The sequence below is a fragment of the Epinephelus lanceolatus genome, chromosome 13 (assembly GCF_041903045.1).
Source record: "Epinephelus lanceolatus isolate andai-2023 chromosome 13, ASM4190304v1, whole genome shotgun sequence".
Classification (NCBI taxonomy): Eukaryota; Metazoa; Chordata; class Actinopteri; order Perciformes; family Serranidae; genus Epinephelus; species Epinephelus lanceolatus.
The window spans coordinates 30,029,542-30,048,508 of NC_135746.1; the positions used below are offsets into that span (position 1 = coordinate 30,029,542).

Genomic DNA, 18,967 nt, shown 5'->3' on the forward strand with positions numbered 1-18,967 from the left:
CTTGCAGCGCTAACGCTGAGCATGCAGACAACACTGCTCTGGAAAAAAGTAGCTGTGATTGACGGTTGGATGCTCCTTTCTAACTAGACCAAAATCCAAAGGGAAAAAGTCAAATGAAAGTGAAAGTGAGTGAATGTGTCCAAGTGTATAAATCGTTTTGCTAAAGTCAGGATCATCTCAAAAAACCTGCAACAGTGATCCAGATTCACTAAAGGTTTGCACAGGTAGAGCAATAATAAATGACCAAAATTAGCATGCTAATCACTGAAGAATCATGTACCTGTATGTATATCTGATCATGTTTTCCCATTATATATTTACAAGCGATGCCGTGCTGAACAAGTCACACACAGCTTTGAAATACTCCCTTGAAAAATGCTGCAGTAAGAGTTGTCTGTTCGGTCACTGCTCCAATTATTGTTCAAGGCACATTACTGTCTCTATCAAATCAGGAAGCAGTGGGGAAAAGGTTTTATATCCTGGAAACTCAAGACAGAAACGGAGGTTTATGGTGCAGAGATGCACGACTTAATGGATTAGTCCTTCCACTAAAAGAAGAGTGCCTGAAATTTGCAGTACAGGAGGGCTGATTGTTCGCTCAGTGCTCTTTTTCCAAGGGACACAAATGAATCTACAGAACATGATGTGACTTAAATGAAAGCTGAAAATGCACTCAAGTAACAGGTGCAATGAAATCGGATGATTGCCCTTGCGATGCAGTCTTAGTGAATCTGGACCTGAGTTTACTGATAATCAAGTAACTTTTTCTTCTGGAAGAGGTAAAATAAAAGATGTACACCCTGAACTGTGGTTTAAAGAAGAGGAAGAAGGAGAAGAAAAAGGTAACCATTTGAAATGGCAACTGACCCGCTTTCACATGGTGCATAGACCCAAATGCATATACAAGTTTGACAAACTGAGCTGTGGTTTAAGGAGCAGACAGCATTTTCAGAAACCAGAGTTTTATCATGGGTTGGCTGGCTACATGGAGCTGTTGGCTTTGGTCTACCAAGTAGTCTGACTGCAACACAAGATGAAGCGCAGCGATCTGGCGACACAAAATTAAATAAAAATGATTTTAAAACTTAAATGCTGTGGTTCTTTCCCATGGTATGGCATCTGTTGTTGTCCATTTTAGTCAATAGATTACACTGGGGCTTGTATTGTTTAGCCAAGGGTGGCACACAATGACATATGGGCTGGTACAAGTGTATAGTGTGTGTGTAACCAGAGTTTGCACATCTGTCAGGTATGAGAACAGGCAGTTCTTCCATGTTTTGTGGTCTGGGCTGTGGGCTGTATTCCAGTGCTGTACAGTGGGGGCGGGGGCATGCATCTGGAAAAAAAAATACATGCACTCTGGGGAGGAAAGCCTCGACTCTACTCCTGATCCATGCTCTAAATTTTCAGCTCCAGGTTTTGGCTCAGACATTTAACAACAAAGACATAATCTTTCAGTCACGCAGTCACTTCTGCAGCGTCACGTCTCTTCAGTTCCCCCTCGTCACATCCGTGCCATCATGAGAAAAGCAACTATTAGTCCTGCAGTCTTTGACAGAGGAATATTTTTTAACCACTGCACTTGGTGTGAAGAGCTTGTTTGAAAGGATGATCAACAGAGGGTGTCAATGCAACATGGAGCTGAATGCGACTGAAGGAAGAGGAAACAATAAGGTCCTCCACACACACCGTCCTGCTGCTGGCTTCTGATGATGTGTACATGTCATCCAATTTCATACTAGAGTTCTTTTACCAAAAAAAAAACAAAAAACCACTGTTCATTTTGGAGGACAACTCCAAAGGAAGTTAAAGGGGGAGAAATGTTAAAAAAAAAAGTGCTCCTGTTGGTTGCAAATGGAGTCCAAAATGGAGGGAGACATGAGCAGAGGTTGGGACAGAGATAATTCCAGTCTTGGTCTGGACAGCAGATAGATAGATAGATAGAGGATCACTCTTCCATGATGTTTTTGCCCTTAAGTCCCCGTGTTTTTGCCATCTTCTAGCCCAGTGTCACATCCTTACAGGTTGTAATGGGATGACAAGAACAGATTGGTGAGGAGTCCAGGCACGTTGCCAAGCCATGGATGACTGAATCCATGGCAAGATCACATCGAGCCCAGGCTAGGCTAAAGTATGTGGCAAGCTGGAAGGAGAAAGAGGACTCGAATTTTTCAGTGAAGGTCTCAGCACTATTAGAGCCCAGCGAGTGGTTTAATTTGCACAAACACTCCTCCATAACTTGGGTTCAATGGAGGGGGCCAGGAGCCTTTAAGTTCCCACCTCACAGGTGTTGTCCAGGGGGTAGATCAGGTGGGCTGAGGGTTCAGGGTCGAGGTGTGGGCCTGGGCCGGCTGGTGGCTTTGGGCTGGTTGATCTCTGGCAGCAGTCGAATGTGGCTGGATCATAGTAGGGGCTCGAAAGGCTGAAGAGGGAGAGAGGTGGGTGTCAAACTGAGATTCAACAGTGGCTGTATCCATTAGTTAGCACATAAAGCTTTGCAAAAATGAGCTTCTTGGGCTGTACCAAATGTTATTTTTTTGTATTACACCCTACAAAAAAGAAAAAAAAATCCACAAACAAAATACTTTACATTTAATCGAATTAAATGAGTTAGTATTTTATATAAAATCAACTTTCTTAAATGAATAAATGTAATTTTTGGTAGTTAGATGTCGTTAGTCGTCGCCGCATTGATACAGGTGCATGCCTCCCTTTGATGCATGAACCTGAGGGAACAACGGTTGTTTTTGAAAGGCTAGATGGCAACAAATATGGATTGATGCAGAATATTTTGCTGGATGTAATCATATCTGAAATTCACAATGTTTTTGTATACATTTTTTAAAAATATATTTTGACTTTTGAACTGTACAACAATCTGGAGATGTTGAAAATGTTAGGATCACACGAGTTGGAAAAAATGCTACACAGCCACCCCTGGAATCTTATTCTACAAATAGCATGATACTAGAGTAGCCTATCTTTGTCTAAAACTTAATGGTATAACCCAAAAAGCTGCACAGGATTTGACTGTCAATTTTATGGATGAAGCTGCCAACTAATCGGTACAGCCCTATGAGCTTCTTCTACCTGTGTGATGCTTTTCTCTGCATATGGATGATTAAAAAAAAAACGTACCTACCTGCTTCCGCTGGTTGAGGCTCACCCGCACCGTCACTTTCCTGCGGGAGGAGAGGAAGGTACCCACGTCACCCTTATATCAAACACTCCATTACAGCAAATCAAATTTCTACTCTGATTATCTTTAAACCCAGTCGGACAGAATCACTTTCATCATACAGGTTATCTGCAGGTTTTGGAAAGCTAGTTTCAAAACCTCTACAGTTTCAAATTCAAGCAAAATAAAAACTGAAAATTCTGATGATTTCTGATAAACACATCTGATTGAGGTTTTAAACTGCTGTTTAAAACAGTTTGGTTATGCAGACAGATGCATATTAAAAAACCTTTCTGTGATAAACTTCAAGTGGACATGCAGTGCGAAGAAACTTAATTCTGAAGGAATATCTGCCAACTGTAACACCGATATAACTTCTTCAGGTTTATCTCTACATGATGAACGCTGAGAAAAAAATATACCATTAAATGATCTAACACAAGCAGTACAATTAATAGTTACAATACACATAACAGTACAGCATAAACAGGCTGAAGCTACAGTAATTAATCCAGCCGTGCTTATTTTCTGGCAGCAATTGAAGCAAACAGTACAGTTTAATCTAACACTGACAACAAGCATATAGAAATAACATGCAGGTAAAGAGGACTCCAGTGATGTGATGGATGGTGCAGTACAGTGGTTAACGGACAGCACGAGTGGTTTGGTTATGAGTGAGTGAGGAATCAGTGATGAGCCACACACAGCCAGCTGACAAACACGGACGAGCAACACCAAGGATGAAAGACAACGACGACGTGACACATAATTCAGACGAGGCGGCTCTTACGAGTCATTTCGACTCTGGCAGGGTCTCTCCGGGGTTTTCTTCCCCCGCTGGACTGCCCGCTGTCGGCGAGTGGGGCTCAGGAGGTGGAGGCATGGGCATTGGCAGGGGGATGGGCTGACTCTGGCCTTCTGGGTTTTCTGGACCCAGATCAGATTTGGGCTGGCCTATGATTACTGTGTAACCTGTGAGATTGGAGCATGAAAACACGAATCCTACAGCGTGAGAGGATGGTAAATTCATGGGTCAAGTTACAGGAAGCATTTAGGGTTGGTTACAGCATTACTCTCAACACAGATCTTCTTACAGATGCTGTTTCAACATTAATAGATGTGAAGTTAGTCAAGTTGCTGTGATATTACTGGATTTATGGTGACAATATGCAGCTTCTCAAAGAAGAAATAACAGCATGTGGAGCGACTGGCACAGAAACTAAAAATAAAATGGGTTCTTGTATTGGAATAAAACATGTGTCTGTCTTGATGACAGGAAAATGACTGTACAGTCAACCATCATGTCTGTGTTTGACACGTCCTTTATTCTCATGCTGCTTGCGCCACCTTAAACAACTTGATGTAGTATTTTGCTTTGCATTCTATTACATCACTGTGTACTCTACTAAATGAATAGGTAGGTTTTATATGCATCTTTTCTTAGCTGAAGGTATTTGTAATAATCTTAATTATTTCATCTTGTTTTATGTCTTATGTTTTATTTTTTTTTGTCAATGAAGACCACCTGCAAAAATTGCCTCAGTATATCACTTCCTAAATCAAAAACTGTGACAGATGTGCACGAGTCTTGCAATGTGTCCAAAATGCTTCTGTTCTTTAACATAGCGCTCAAAGATTTTGACATTGTCGGCTACATTGTGACACATTTTTTTAATCCAGGGAAAATAAATGTGTATTTTTCTTGCTAGAAACACCAAAGTTCTCAATAAACAAACAAGGATAGAAGAACAAGTCCAACAACAACAGACAAGTCTAAAGCTATCCACCTCTCACTCCAGACTCCATCAAGTGCCCAAACAAAAGAAGAAGCTGAGTTATGAAAGACCAAGATTATTAATAGTACTCATCATTTTGACAGTCAGGAGCATAACATTTTCCGTTCGTTACTTGGGCTGCAGCAACATCAGGGATCTCCAGGACTGAAATGTTTGACTTTTTTTTGGTACACTAAATCCCAGTTGTAGCAGCAGCAAGACAGCTTAACTGAAATAACTGTTTTAGTCAGACCTTTTCCATAATCTGTTGAGTTCACAGGGTTGTTTTCTAAACAGTGCTACAAAGGGCAGTTTTACCCAGGGTAGATACAATGCGATAAAAGTAACAACCTCTTTCTTTCCCTTCTTTTGTTTGTTGCAGACACTGTGTTACTGCCTGTCTGTTAGAGAAGTGATGCTTCACATTCTTCACTTTTCTTCACATTGCATGTTTTAACACTACTGGTAACTTCGGAACAACAGAGTTCAACAGTGACCATTATTACAGTGAGAAATAATTTCTTAATTACATGCAAATGTTTACTACGTGTACGTTTGTCAAGGAACAAAGTCGCAAATTACACCTGAGCACATTAATTCACATAACATAAAGTCTGAAATTTAATAAATCTGGACAATGTCGTTATTTATAGTCACATATAATGTACACTACAACAAATGCACAGTGGTTAATGGAGCGTGTACTGTGTCCTGGATGTACAGTCATCAATCACAAAGCAAAATGATGCGATAGTGTGCATCAACATATAAAAACAAACAAAACAAACCAACAACAATCCAGAAAGAAGAATATTTACAACATCAGTGTCGTCAAGACCTGAGAGCCTAAAACTAAGAGAAAGTGGAAGGAGTATTCCTGCATTCAAAACATTACTTAAGTAAAAGTATGTGAGTACTATCATAAAATGTAGTTAAATTATACAAAGTAAAAGTATTTAATGTGCAGTAAAATGTTTCCTCAGTCAGTGTTTTACTGTTACAGCTGATATTTTTGGATTAATATTGCTGCTGCATTAAGGTGTATGTTGCATTTTACTGCTGTAGATGTTTAAGGTTGTGCTTATTTTAACTCCTTTATATATTGTTGTGTAGTTTAATCTACAGCATCATCATCATCATATGTTTGTAGCCTGGCTGTCCTGTGAGAACCACGTATCTCTAAAAAGTCAACTTTTCATGGTGTCAGAAAAACAGCCTTGTTTTCAGCTTTGTGACGATGCATTTTCCAGCTGATCCAAGAAGTAGTAGAATTTTCTCAACACATAAAGGAACACTTCATCCTCCAGTTTATCACAAACATTTAAAATCAACACATCTGAAAAAAATGTAATCTGTACAGTAACTAAAGCCGTCAGATAAATGTAGTGGAGCAGAAAATACAATCGTTGCCTCTGAGATGTGGTGGAGTGGAAGTGTAAAGCTGCACAAACTGGAAATACTCAAGTAAAGTGCAGGGACTTCAAATTTGTACTTGAGTATGGTACTTAAGTAAATGCGCTTAGTTACTTTCCGCCACCACTGTAACCATGTGAAACTCCCTCTCACCTCCATCCTGCTCCGCTTTGATTTGGGCCTCCAGGTCTTCGGGGTCGACATACTGGTAGTTTTCGTCATCGTCGGGTGGTTTACACTTCCCGCAGCAGAAACAACAGCAGCAGCAACAGCAGCAGCAGGTGAACATCGTGCAGCACAGGACCAGACCCTGCAGGGGGAAACACAATTTAAGCTATATGAGAGCAAACATGGGGATTTATTAGAATGTTGGGATGACAATTAATCTAATCCTCTAAATCAGGTTAGAAATACAGTTTTGTACAGGAAACTGTCCTGGCATATCTAGGATTCATGCATGTGTGTGAGATGTATGAGGACAAAAATGCAGAAGGTACTTTATAATCTTGATTTATAACAGTAATATAAGGTTCTCACATGGGATAAGGCAGAAAATAAACCTAGGAATCCTAGTTTCAAATTCAAAGAGTCATGAAAAGTTTGCCATGGATATTTTTCACTTCATAATTTAGTGAAATTTTTAGAGGAAAAGAATGTACAAAATACCATAAAACTCTTGCTGAACGACAGTATCTGACACATTATAAACAGTAAAAAGGTAGTATTTATTGGTGGCTTATTGCACTAGATTACATGGGTGTTAGTGCTATTATGTTAACCACATGTATGTGAAAGCATTAATGCTGTGCAAATAATCCCTTCTTTCAAAATCTGCATCACAGTGAGCCAACAACAGTCTCAATATTACAGTAGCAGCTTAAAAAATAGTTAAATGTAGCACACACTGTCGCTTATTTATGCACAAGTAACAACTTTACAATCAGTATAGACTGTAAACAAGGCAGAGCACAAACCTTAAACCACCACTTAGACATGAGGAAGTAATATTTGACGCTCTCCTCTCCGAACTGTTCCGACACGTAAAGGCCCATGGAGCCATACTCGTCATAGATCTTCCTCTTGGTCTCATCATTTAAAATAGAGTTGGCGTTGTTAATCTCCTTAAACTTCTCCGCTGCCTCCGGGTTGTCTGGGTTCTTATCTGGGTGGTACTTCAACGCTAGTTTCCTGACAGGAGAAAAAGAAGAGCACACAGGAAATCAAATGATGCAAAGTGAGGCAGAGGAAAAGTGTTTGAGTAAAGGAAGGAAGGCTCAGGTTGAGATTTTATTTATTTAAGGATTCTTCTATCTTCAGTTTATTAATGGATGGATAGTTTATAATCAGTCATTTTTATGGTCTATTAAAAGGAGAGTATTTGACTAAAAAACAAAAACAAACAAACAAGGTTCCTCCACCAGATTAAAACACTTGATGTCAAGGTCATCAGATTACACTGGCAACCATACTGTAATACATTAAAAATAAATTAACAATAAATAAATTAAAGTTACAATGTTAATGTTGAACTGAAAAAAATAATTGTGTAATCAATCAGGCCAATTGCCAGACAATTCATCAATATCAAAATTAGGATGAGGTAAGAGAAGGAATTTGGTTTTTGCAGCAGCACAAACACAAGAATGAGTGAAAATGTGTAAAGTAAAAAAAATTATAAATAAATATATCAAACTAAAATAAGAATAGAAGTAAAGTAGTAGTGAGAGTGGTGTGATCTATATAAAATAAAATAAAATAAAATAAAATAAATCAAAATAAAATAAAATAAATATAGGGACAGAACAGAAGTAAAATGATTTGTTAATTAATAAATTGACTAACTTTTTTTTTTTTTTCAAACAATAAATTGATCATAATTGTCTTTTTTTGGCTTGAAAATGACTAAAAGAGATTATTCTCTTTCTTCTTGCTGCTTTTTTTGGTTTGTTTTATGTGACAGTAACCTGAAGGTTTGTGAACTGTTGGGTGAAATGAGCTTCAGGAAATTTTCAAAGGCATTTTGGACAATTTATGAAATAGTCTGATTAATTTAGGAAACAGTCCACATATTAATCAACATGTGCAGCCCAAAGTATGCTTCTGATAACTGATGAATGACTTAACTTTCATTAATCAATAATGTCAAACATTTGCTGATTCAGGTTTTATTTAAACATAAAGGTTTGCTGTTTTTCTCTATTTAATATCAGTGTAAATGTCATGCTATTAGGTTTGACACTGTTGGTTAAAAGTAAATGTATAGCAGCTTTGGATTCTGGGAACTGTTAATGGACATATTAACCACTTTTTGACACTTTATAGACTACTTTAAATTTCCCAATTAAACCCACTTTGATAGATTATTTAAAAACAATCATTAGTTGCTCATGAACATATGCTTCATGTTAGCTTGTCTCCACCTGCACAGACAGAAATATGCTCTTTAGCAATATGACTGGTGGAGGAATGTCTCTGAGAAATCGCACCACTAATGAGGGGGAATTTGCCGACACAATCAGGAACAGGATTACATAAATTTAAGCAAAGGATTTAGGAAATGCCTAAAGTAATAATGACAATGTGGTTAGCCTGCCTTCTCCGGAGAAACTAATCCTCTCTGAAGAGACGTCGTAATTGGAGCAATAATTAAGATTACTGCATGCTCAGACTGCTTACCTGTATGCTTTCTTGATGTCCTCAGCTGTCGCTCCTTTCTCCAGCCCTAGCACCTTGTACACACTCTCCCCAGCGGTGGACATCTTCCTTTGGGGGCGGGAGGGGTTCGGTTCAGCCATGGCTTACCTCTGGTCATATAGCAGGAAAAAAATATCACATATCACAAAAAATATTTAAAGATGGTGACATGTTATTGAATGTCACTTAAGGGATTGGAGATCAAATATTACAGCAGCGATACATGTGCTCCTCCTTCATCCTCTGTGTATTCTAAACAGCACTTAAAGACTTACCTGTGTCAGATATTACTATTAATATTACCATTAAATAAATAAGAAATTTCATCTCCTACAACAGTTATAATTACATCATAACACAACCTTTTCCCCAAAGTTGAGGTTAGCCAGAAACAGTCAGAGCAACAAGAGCTGAACACATCTCTGTAAGAAATGAGGTGGACTTCTTCCTGTCCTATCCTCTGTTAACGAAGACCAAGGTTATTGTGTTAATTCCCATATAAACCAACTGCACTGCAGTCGTAGAAAGGGCTTCTAATGAGCCTACAGTAAGTTGTTAAGTGTTGTTGGAGTGGTGCAACCAGCCCCTACAAGTAAGCTAAGTGCTTTGTCAAAGATGTTTTCTTTACAAAAAAACAAAAGCATCGCTCAGTGCATCATAGGAAACTCTGCAGCCGAAATATAAAACAGCTACTTAATAAAGTTGTCATTTTATAGGTACTGTCAGTAACTCTGACACACTGAGTGTAAGACAATCACAAGCAGTGATGGAACAACTCACACTGTAAATAAACTGTCAGTCGAGCAGTAGCCTTGACTGTAATCTGTCCAGTCATTTCCATGTATTTATTATCTGTTGATTATGCTTTACCATTGATTTTATTCATCTTTCTGTCTACTAAATTTAAAAAAAGAAAAGTTTCTCCAAAGTCAAAAGCTGAAGGCTACATGTTTTCTCAATAAACAATGTCTGTTTTTCTCAAACATATTCAGCATAAAATTATACAAAACCGGAAAAGCAGCAAACTTTAACAAATAATCTGTTATCAAAACTTGCTGATACATTTTCTTTTGTTTTTCTTTTGTTGTTTGTTTTTCAAGTGACAACGAAGGAAATGTCAGCTGTTAGGATGTGAGAAAACATAATGCTTTTGCCTTTGAGCAGGTAGACATAAAGCTTGTTCTCATTTGTGTAAATGGATTTATCAATAGCAAAATTTGATTTTTTTGTTTTTGGTTCGTTAAAAAAAAATAAAAAATGCATGTTCATCTTTTGGAAAAAAAAAAAAGTCCATAGAGAATTCCTGCGAGGGCTGAGGGGAAAATTACTTCATATGAAATGTTTTTTTCAACTAATCTAATGAAAGCTGACTTAAACTAAATTGTTTTACAAACATGTCTGCTTATCTTTGTTTCTATCTGCATATGATAAACCCTTATATTTCCATGTTATTCCCAATTTCAATTAAACCAGGGGTTCTTTAAAGTTTTGATGACTTTGTGCCAATTTAGGGAGTCAGCATATGATTGAGAGCTGCACAGGGAAAGTTCACACAGAAAATGAAATACCTTTTTCATCTCACTTTCATATTGAACTGCTGAGTTGTCCAGTGAAGTCACTAACTGTAGCTCACAGCACTAGGATTGATGACAGAAAGTTATTCCAGCGACACTCGCAAGCAACTAGTAGCTTTCTACAAGTTCCTAACCTGACAGATGCTTGTTGTTGATGCAGCAGCTGAGTAGTGTACTAAGTGTAAGCTACTGAAAACTAAAGTATTGAAATGGGCCTCGAATGGTTAATATATTGTGTGCATTTCATGTCACGCTCGGGGTGGCACAAAATGTTTGAGGGCTGCCATTGGCCTGTATTAAACTATGGCAACTGTACACACACACACACACACACAAACTCTTACTCAGCCACACAAATAATGCTGTCCGGGTCGTTGACTAAAGAAGATTACATTTTGCTGATCTTACAGATTACTCGTCCGAGTCCATGTCAGAGAGGGCCAATGTCCTGGTCACACTGGGGCTACACAGCCCTGCGCACACACATACACACACATACCACAACAAACTAAACAACAGATCTATATACTGTGTTTGATACCGTACAGGATGGAAAGAGGGCAGACAAACAGACAGACAGACAGACAGACAGACAGACAGACAGACAGAGGTAATCATGCTGTGCAGGCTGCTTTAAATAAAACATTTCACTTTCATTAAACATTTCAACTGCAGCCTCCACTTGACTCTAACACAGGAAGAAAAGCCTTAAAAGTAAATAAATATAAATATAGAGATAAATAACACATTAGATTTGTGTTTAAACAGAGCTGATATTACCAGACATGTTTCCTGACATATGCTAGGCAATTCCCTCTGGATTTTTTGCTTTAGATATTACAAAGTGGGCAGATTTGCACAGGATTAAAAACTCAGATGACCTTTGCAATTATTACAAATCCCCAGCTAATGCTAGGGGCTGTGTGAACAAAGCGTTTGGTATTTCAGCTAACCACTATAAAGTCATCTGCTCCCTTCGTCAAAGTGTAAACTCACATATTCATGTTATTAAGAGAGAGAAAAAAGTAGAATAACAGCATTGATCCTGGCAAAATGCTCCTGCTTTTATTGGCTGTACACTCCAAAACCAGTATATAGATGGAGATAATGTTCATCAAAGAAGACTGCAGCTGGATTCAAAGAGGATGGCATGGGTTATGGACTGAGCTAACTAATTTTAGTCTATAAAATACTAACAATTAAGTGTGAAACATGTTCACAACTTCGAAGAGTGTTCACATAGAACACACATTCTTTGTTGTAGTCTCAGCAGTCACACACAAACAGTACTTCACTTTGATCAAATCCAAACTATTTTTAATTTGCTAAAACAAGATCCCCCACCTGAGGACATGTCTTGGAAAAACATTTCCTAATGTTCACTGGTGGTCAGATCCTCAGTCCCTTTTGTGCTTTATGGTAATGCTTTGAATGAGAAAAAAAAAAGTGTTTCACTGCTGTAACACAAAGCAGCTTTGCTTCTATTGTCTCTCATCTGATTAAGTGAAGAGCCTTCTTTTGTGAAAATGAAATATTAGGCTTCACACTGCTTACATGCATGTGTAATTTTAAAAAGATGGTGCAGTTAGTCTGCACTGTTTTATTATGTTCTTGCCAATTTTTTGAGATGGCAGCAACAGTGTTCAACATTCACACAGAGGGTTGCAAGGTCTGTAGCTACGCCATCATGGTGTTCTCCATTGGGGAATTATGTTGAGAATTTAGCTGAGAAAAAATGAAACAGAATATTTACAAAAAGCAACAGAAATATTTCAATAATAAAAAAAAAATGTGTTGGAAATAGAGTTAAAAAATTCAATGTACTAATGTTTTTGGTATGGAAGAAGAACTTTGGAATAAAATCCTTTTAACAAAAAAAAAATACATAAATAAATAAAATGAATGGGTAGAAACACTATTTCTGCCAGATAGGACTACTGGAGAAAAATTACACATTGCCCTCAGTTAGGGCACACCTCTTTAGTTGATAACCAGTTAGTGATTTTTTAAAACCTCCAAACATTTGTTGCTTCCAGCTTCTCAAATGTAAGGACTAGCTGCTTTTCCTTGCCTTAAATTATATCACTAATATCATATTTTTCACTGCTTTTCATACATTTTAAAGACCAAACGATTAATTGATTAATGGAGAAAATAATCTCCTATGATAACAAAAGCATGTGTGTGCTGTGGACTGTGTTTGCCGCAGAAAGTGCACAGGACTCAGAAAATCCGGCCAGTCTCTTGACGAGAATAAACCCTGCAAACACGAGATAAAAAAGGCCAATATTTTTCTCCACGATGGACACACTGCGGGCCCAGATGGCGTATCCACTGAAGCCAAGAAAGCTGATGTAAATACTCCAAAATTTTCCAAACATGCTGCACAAACCGGGTGGCGCTCTGTCAGGAGAGAGCAGGTCCATAGAAGAGGCCTTAGCTATAAACCGTTAAGACCATCAGGTGACAGAATCTGCACTGCTCTATCTGCCACCCTGCAGCTCATACTGGAGCGATCGATGAAGCATCACTGAGCCAGGTCTATTAGGTTAATTAGCAAACTGCGGTTGTTGTGGTGCAGACTTTTAAAAAACTGCCCTGTATGTATGCAAATAGTGTCCATTTATCACGGTAAGAGGACTGACGGTATGAAAACGAAGCACAATAGAAAACCAGCCACTAAAACTAGAGACAGGGAGAAAGAGAGACACACAAAGGAGTCTTTTGTCTTCCTTTCCAGATATTTAACTGTGACTCTTTTGTTCTCCAAGATTTATGAAGTGCAGATATTTATCTAACTTTAGCCACTATTTAGCATGATTTTTTTTTGGCTGAAAGCCTGTCAGCTGAGAGATAAAAGCAGAAAATGAGAGAGGGATAGTACACACATGCATGTAACAAAAACGCAGTCAGGTTTGCAGTAGTATAACTGATATATAAATTGGTATGTTCTTAATAGAAATAAATTGGTTTGTTTTGTAGTTATATAGATTAAAAAATGTTTTAAGCTTACGCAATCACACACGACCCAAATGTGGCGAAGGATAACGTCTCACAAATGTTTGAAAACAGAAAAACTGCCATAGCAAAGAGGAACAGCAGTCACAAATATTGACTAAAAGACACTTGACAAGATATTTTTTCAACATCACTTTAGTCCTATAATAGATAATATGATCATGACAACTAAGAGAACTGCTTAGAAGACGAAACATTTAGCCAGTTTAGCGGAATTGCTATTAAAAACCCTGAAAGCAATGGCATGACTGTAGATAAATATATTATAGGGTATTTCCAAACCAATATCCATCAAGCAGAAAAATCAATTTGTGAGCACAGACAGAAAACAACTTTTAGAAGAAGTTAAATCACCATTTTTAAGGGGCTATTATTAGAACAGGACATTAAAGAAACTAGAGTCCTGTTTTTGTGTCAGCTTATCAAGATGTTTTATTGCCTGAGGCAGCAGCGTTTGTCAAAACCCACCAGTGGGAATTATCATGTGAGGGCTGAGGGCAACATTAAGATAAGTCTCTCCCAGTGAAGACAGTAACTCTTAAGATAGACTCTAACACTGTTACTCTTAAAATAACTCCCTTTATTGTTAAAAATAACAGTAGCTTGTTGAAGTGTGACATGTTAACTATGTAATCACAACAGCCAAGGCCAAGCACGCCAAAATTCATACAAAAAAGCACTGCCAGAGATGTTTAAATATTGCTGGATAATCAGATTTGATGATGACTGTATGCTGTACCCAAACAAACATTATATTTAAAGGCCAAACTGTCCAATATGAAAGGAAGTATGAGCATTAGTGTGAGGAGCTTCAACATTAAATTCAAAGAGTGCAGAGAAAGAGAAAACAAGCAATATGCCTATTACTCAAAATATTAAAAAATACATATAACATATGTATTGTATGTAAATATAAATGACGATTAAACATTTTATGTGTCTTACAAAAGATAAGTAGCGGAGTGAGTTGAGACCAACACAAGTCAAATACATGACTGAAACATGTCGACCACCACTGTGAGAATATATATATACATTGAGATGTATAGCTAGACAAATAGATTACTGTAGAATTGGAATTAGTGCATATGTTGGGCAGATAAGTAACATGAAATTGCAGCACAGTAATGTCGAATACATATTTGAGGTCATTAAGGTGTTTACAAGTTCATTTTTCAATTGTGAAATGTCCTCCTTAGTATGTATCTTAATCCCAATTCTTTAAAAAGGTACTTTTTAAATATTATCAGCTAATATATATCGAATTTTCCCCAACTCCCAGTTTGAAAAATCCAGTTTTGATCAGTGAGAATATGATAAAAAGGTTGCACTGGCTAATCATCCATAATTATTCTCTCTACATCTTTTCCCACTCATGTTGCGTACATAATATGTTATGTCTGTTACGAACCACACTGAGAACTGTATCAGATGTGTATTATAAAAAGGTTACAAGTACTGTACAGTCACAAAGGCTGTACTTTATTTAAGATGTTTGGCAAATCAGTGGATTTCTTATTGAGTCACACAAGCCGAGTCAAACAAAGAAATACCAGTGCTTGCTCAGAAGTTGTAAAACAAATAAACGGGTACATATGCACTATGGTGGCGATGTACAGAGTTGAGCCTCCAAGGCAGACTTCACTTTCTGGCTGTGTGCAAATCCCGCCTGCCTCACTACCAGACTCTAACCCCAATTATGACTCTGACTGTGATGCTGCATCTGTTTAGGGTCAAAGGTGGTGAGTCAAAAGCAAGAAACACAGCACTCAGGATCTCCTTACACTCAGTCTGCTAATGTGTGGGAAGAGCTGTCTGCCGTGAAAGCTTCTGGTTGATTACAACATCAGAGACACAAAGTCGAACCATTTCACGCCAATGTGTCAGTATGCTGATAACTTTTAAACATGCCAAGCTGAAGATAAAACGTATAACTGTACGACATGGATATAACATTAGATGCCGTACAATATATGGGCCGGGGACTTGATTTGATGTCATGTCAGGAAACATTCCCAACCTCCTTAATTGGACCTCTGACTTACAGGGCCATTTTATTTTATTCCCTCTGGTGAGAATAAGGTAACCAACTTTGAATTTGTAGCATGGTAACGGTGCCATTTATAACCTTAATAATCTGATAGACAAAACATATTGGTGGCGGCACAGGCTGGGAAACAGAGCATCATGAGAGGGCAAATAAGTCTTGATTTCCATAATTAGGTCATTACTTAAATGTACTCATAGAACCAGCGACAGAGGAACCTGATTCTGGCTAGCAGTGGTGGAAAGTAACTAAATAAATTTACTCAAGTACTGTCCTAAAGTGCAATTTTTTGTTCAAATAAATCATGATGCATTTTTAAGGATTAAGCTAGCCAGCAGTATACATATAATAGTTGGACTTAGCCCAAGCTTTATCTGCTGCAACATTAGTGATGCTCACATATTAATGCATCAATAATTATAATCCAATAATACAATATACATGATCCTGAGGGCCATTCTGCATAGTGAGTACTTTTACATTTGGTACTTTCAGTATATTTTGATGCTAATACTTTAACGCTTAATTCAGTAAAATTTTGAATGCATGACTTTTACTTTTACAAACTACAGTTTTTGAAATTGGTCCAGTATGTGCACATTCAGCACATCCAATGCATCAAAACATTGTTTTCTATTTGGAGCCGCGCCTCGTTTTCAAACTGTATGGTCTGACTAAAATGAACAATGACAGCAATATAGTCCACGATGACCAGTGCTAAAATCAACCTGCGTAGTTGTCCCTCCATTGTGACATTAGAAAGTGTCACATTTATCTTGCAAGTGTACTCTTCTTCAGCGTTTTGCTTACTTCCTGGATTTTTCCCGCATGGAAATTCTGACCAATCAAGAGCAGCTTTCTCGCACAAGGCATTTTATCAGGCCTGCTTATAAATGCTGCCGTGAGAATACAAACCAACTCTAGGCAATTATGCAACTTTGTAACGAAATGATTCAGACCAAGGTGAGTGAAATCTAGGTCTGAAAGCACTGTAGCTGAGTGTTTTCAAGCAAACCAGAGCTGGTGTTCGTTGGTAAAGTAAAAAGGCAAACCAAGATGGCTTTTGTGAGCTGAATTTTGTTTCTGTCAACCTTGAAAAAAGTGTGTTTTACAATCATAAAATTACTCTTTATTTAAATGGAGTCTGGTGCATTTAACAATAATGATTTCGCAGTTGTTTCTGGTTACACAAATTGGTCTATCTCTGTAGGGATCCTCTCCATAAGGTTGTCAGACACTTTCAATAACAATTTGAGCCTGTCAGTGGCAAAAACAAGCACTTTAAGTGGACGGAAATTCAGGGTGCACAACTGCCCTATGTGATTACATTGCAGCCTGTTTTGCAGCTGCTGGCTGCAGCCCCTTGGCTCACTACTGGACCAGTTTAAAATACTTAAAACTTATGTTCCCTTGGTCACTTTGACATAAAACTGCGGGGAAAGGGGTCCAGGTTGGGGAAAAAAAAATCAAAGTTACCCTTTAAGTAAAAGACCTGACTGCTGAAGTCAGGTGTTGCTCACTGCTGGGACAATATTGTGGTTTTCCTTAAATTTTACCAGTTAACGTATGACATCACCGAAGAACCTTTGTCTAAAAACTAACTAAATAAAAGCATAACTTCACAGACAGGTGACTTGATAAAGTTGTTATGGTGTGGGAGAACAGGGGGCTGTTGTTTTAGGATGACGGTCCGGTATAACGGAAGAAGTAATGCCGCGTGATTGTCGTCTGTTTGTCCTTGTGGAGCCCTAATCCTTTGCTAATCTCCCTGCACATGGAGAACTACTTTCTATGTTACACCCTGCCATTCATGAATAAATGTAACAGGGAACATTTCGGCAGTTTACACTTATGGACACTTATTTCTCCTTGTCCTGTCAGAAGTTATTCCTCTCTGGCTGTCTTTATCAGCCAAATAAACTGTCATGCTGGCCCCGGTGTTGTCAGGTAGCTAGCTGTTTGCTAAACTAACTGTTACACGATACATGACACAGTTCACCACTAAAGGTGTTTTATTTTAAGGCAAGACTTTATTAATAAATGTATAAAAATGTCAGTGGTCGTGGCCCGTTATATTAGGCTACCTGCTAGCCAGAGGTAGCCCCGACACCGCTGTCGCGTGAAGACAAAGATAGACCAAACTCCATTTAATATTCAAGCAATTTAATGTTTCCTCACCTGCATGTGAAATATAGACACTGTAAAATCTGGGCAGAGGTTATACCCGCATAAGCTACTATTCGGCGTATATGGAGCATATATGGAGCCATTGTTTCAACAGAAGTACAAATCCTCAATAGCAGTCTTTCACAACTAACGTTAATCGCTGCCACCGCCCTCTTATTTTGCAAGTGTTACACTTGTTAAAATACGTTTTAATTGCGTTTTAATACACGTACAAACTAAAAGTGCACCCTAACGTCTTATTATATGTTTAGAAAATCAGTTTTATAGTGTCACTTTGCTCAAGTTATGCTGCCTTTATTGAGAAGCAAGCCAACCTTAAATTGACAGATTTTTGAATGGACTTTGGCGTACGTGACCATGACAGCTACCCACGGCTAGCTAACCTCATGCTAGCTGATGTAGTGCTGCCGAAATGCCTTACCTTGTGCAAACTGAACACTGTGAATCTCGCTGTAAGGTTAGCTGGATCATAGAGGCATCCGGTTTATAGTCTTAACTCCCAACTAAAGGCTCATATCAGTCCGGTGGTAGAGGAGTGATAGCCCGTTGCTGTGGCCGCCGGGTCGCCCCTTCGTGTATGGTCCTGTCTGCAAGAGGACATGCGCTGTTATTGGCTGATTCCTCCTTCCAGGAAACGAAGACGGATAGGATGCTGCTTTCAAGGTTTCCTCCGAATTCCACCTTTCAAGCGCATGAAGCCAATAATTAATCAAATTCTTATATATTCCAGAAATTAATCATCAGAGAGCAGAAATGCTGCAGCTGAAGGATACATATGAACAGAGGGGGAATCCAGAGTGTTGTTAGCACTGTGAGGTATTCATCAAAAAGCTGCAAATCTCAATACTTTCAACAGGAAATTAACCTGTGAATGTGCAAACAGCAACATGAACTTAAGATAAACAAAGCTGAAAACAGAAACGCGCATTATTTCCATAGGATGACAGACAATACCACAACATTCAGGGAACTTATATCCACGAGGTGCATCTGTAGACATCTCAGCAGCTCCCACAGGAGCCAAACTTTACATTTGTTTACACTTGTGGTTTTATCTTGCTTTAATATTTAAAACTTTGCT

The 18,967-nt window shown here is 38.3% G+C and overlaps 1 protein-coding gene across 4 annotated transcripts; it reads right to left on the reverse strand.

Annotated features, from left to right (window-relative positions):
• Positions 1–583: 583 nt before the first annotated feature.
• dnajc5ga (DnaJ (Hsp40) homolog, subfamily C, member 5 gamma a) lies at positions 584–18,470 on the reverse strand. 4 transcript variants are annotated; one of them, XM_033648755.2, is made up of 7 exons: positions 18,308–18,470; positions 9,043–9,170; positions 7,341–7,554; positions 6,520–6,676; positions 3,969–4,150; positions 3,139–3,182; positions 584–2,422 (listed from the first exon to the last, which is right to left on the reverse strand). In XM_033648755.2, exons 2-5 carry the CDS (start codon positions 9,159–9,161, stop codon positions 3,972–3,974), a joined length of 669 nt encoding a protein of 222 aa, XP_033504646.1. In that variant the 5' UTR covers positions 9,162–9,170; positions 18,308–18,470; the 3' UTR covers positions 584–2,422; positions 3,139–3,182; positions 3,969–3,971. The 4 variants fall into 4 exon arrangements, with proteins under 4 accessions (XP_033504646.1, XP_033504648.1, XP_033504645.1 ...); XM_033648754.2 differs by having other exon boundaries at positions 1,882–2,422; positions 3,143–3,182; XM_033648757.2 differs by lacking the exon at positions 3,969–4,150 and having other exon boundaries at positions 1,816–2,422.
• Positions 18,471–18,967: the final 497 nt, after the last annotated feature.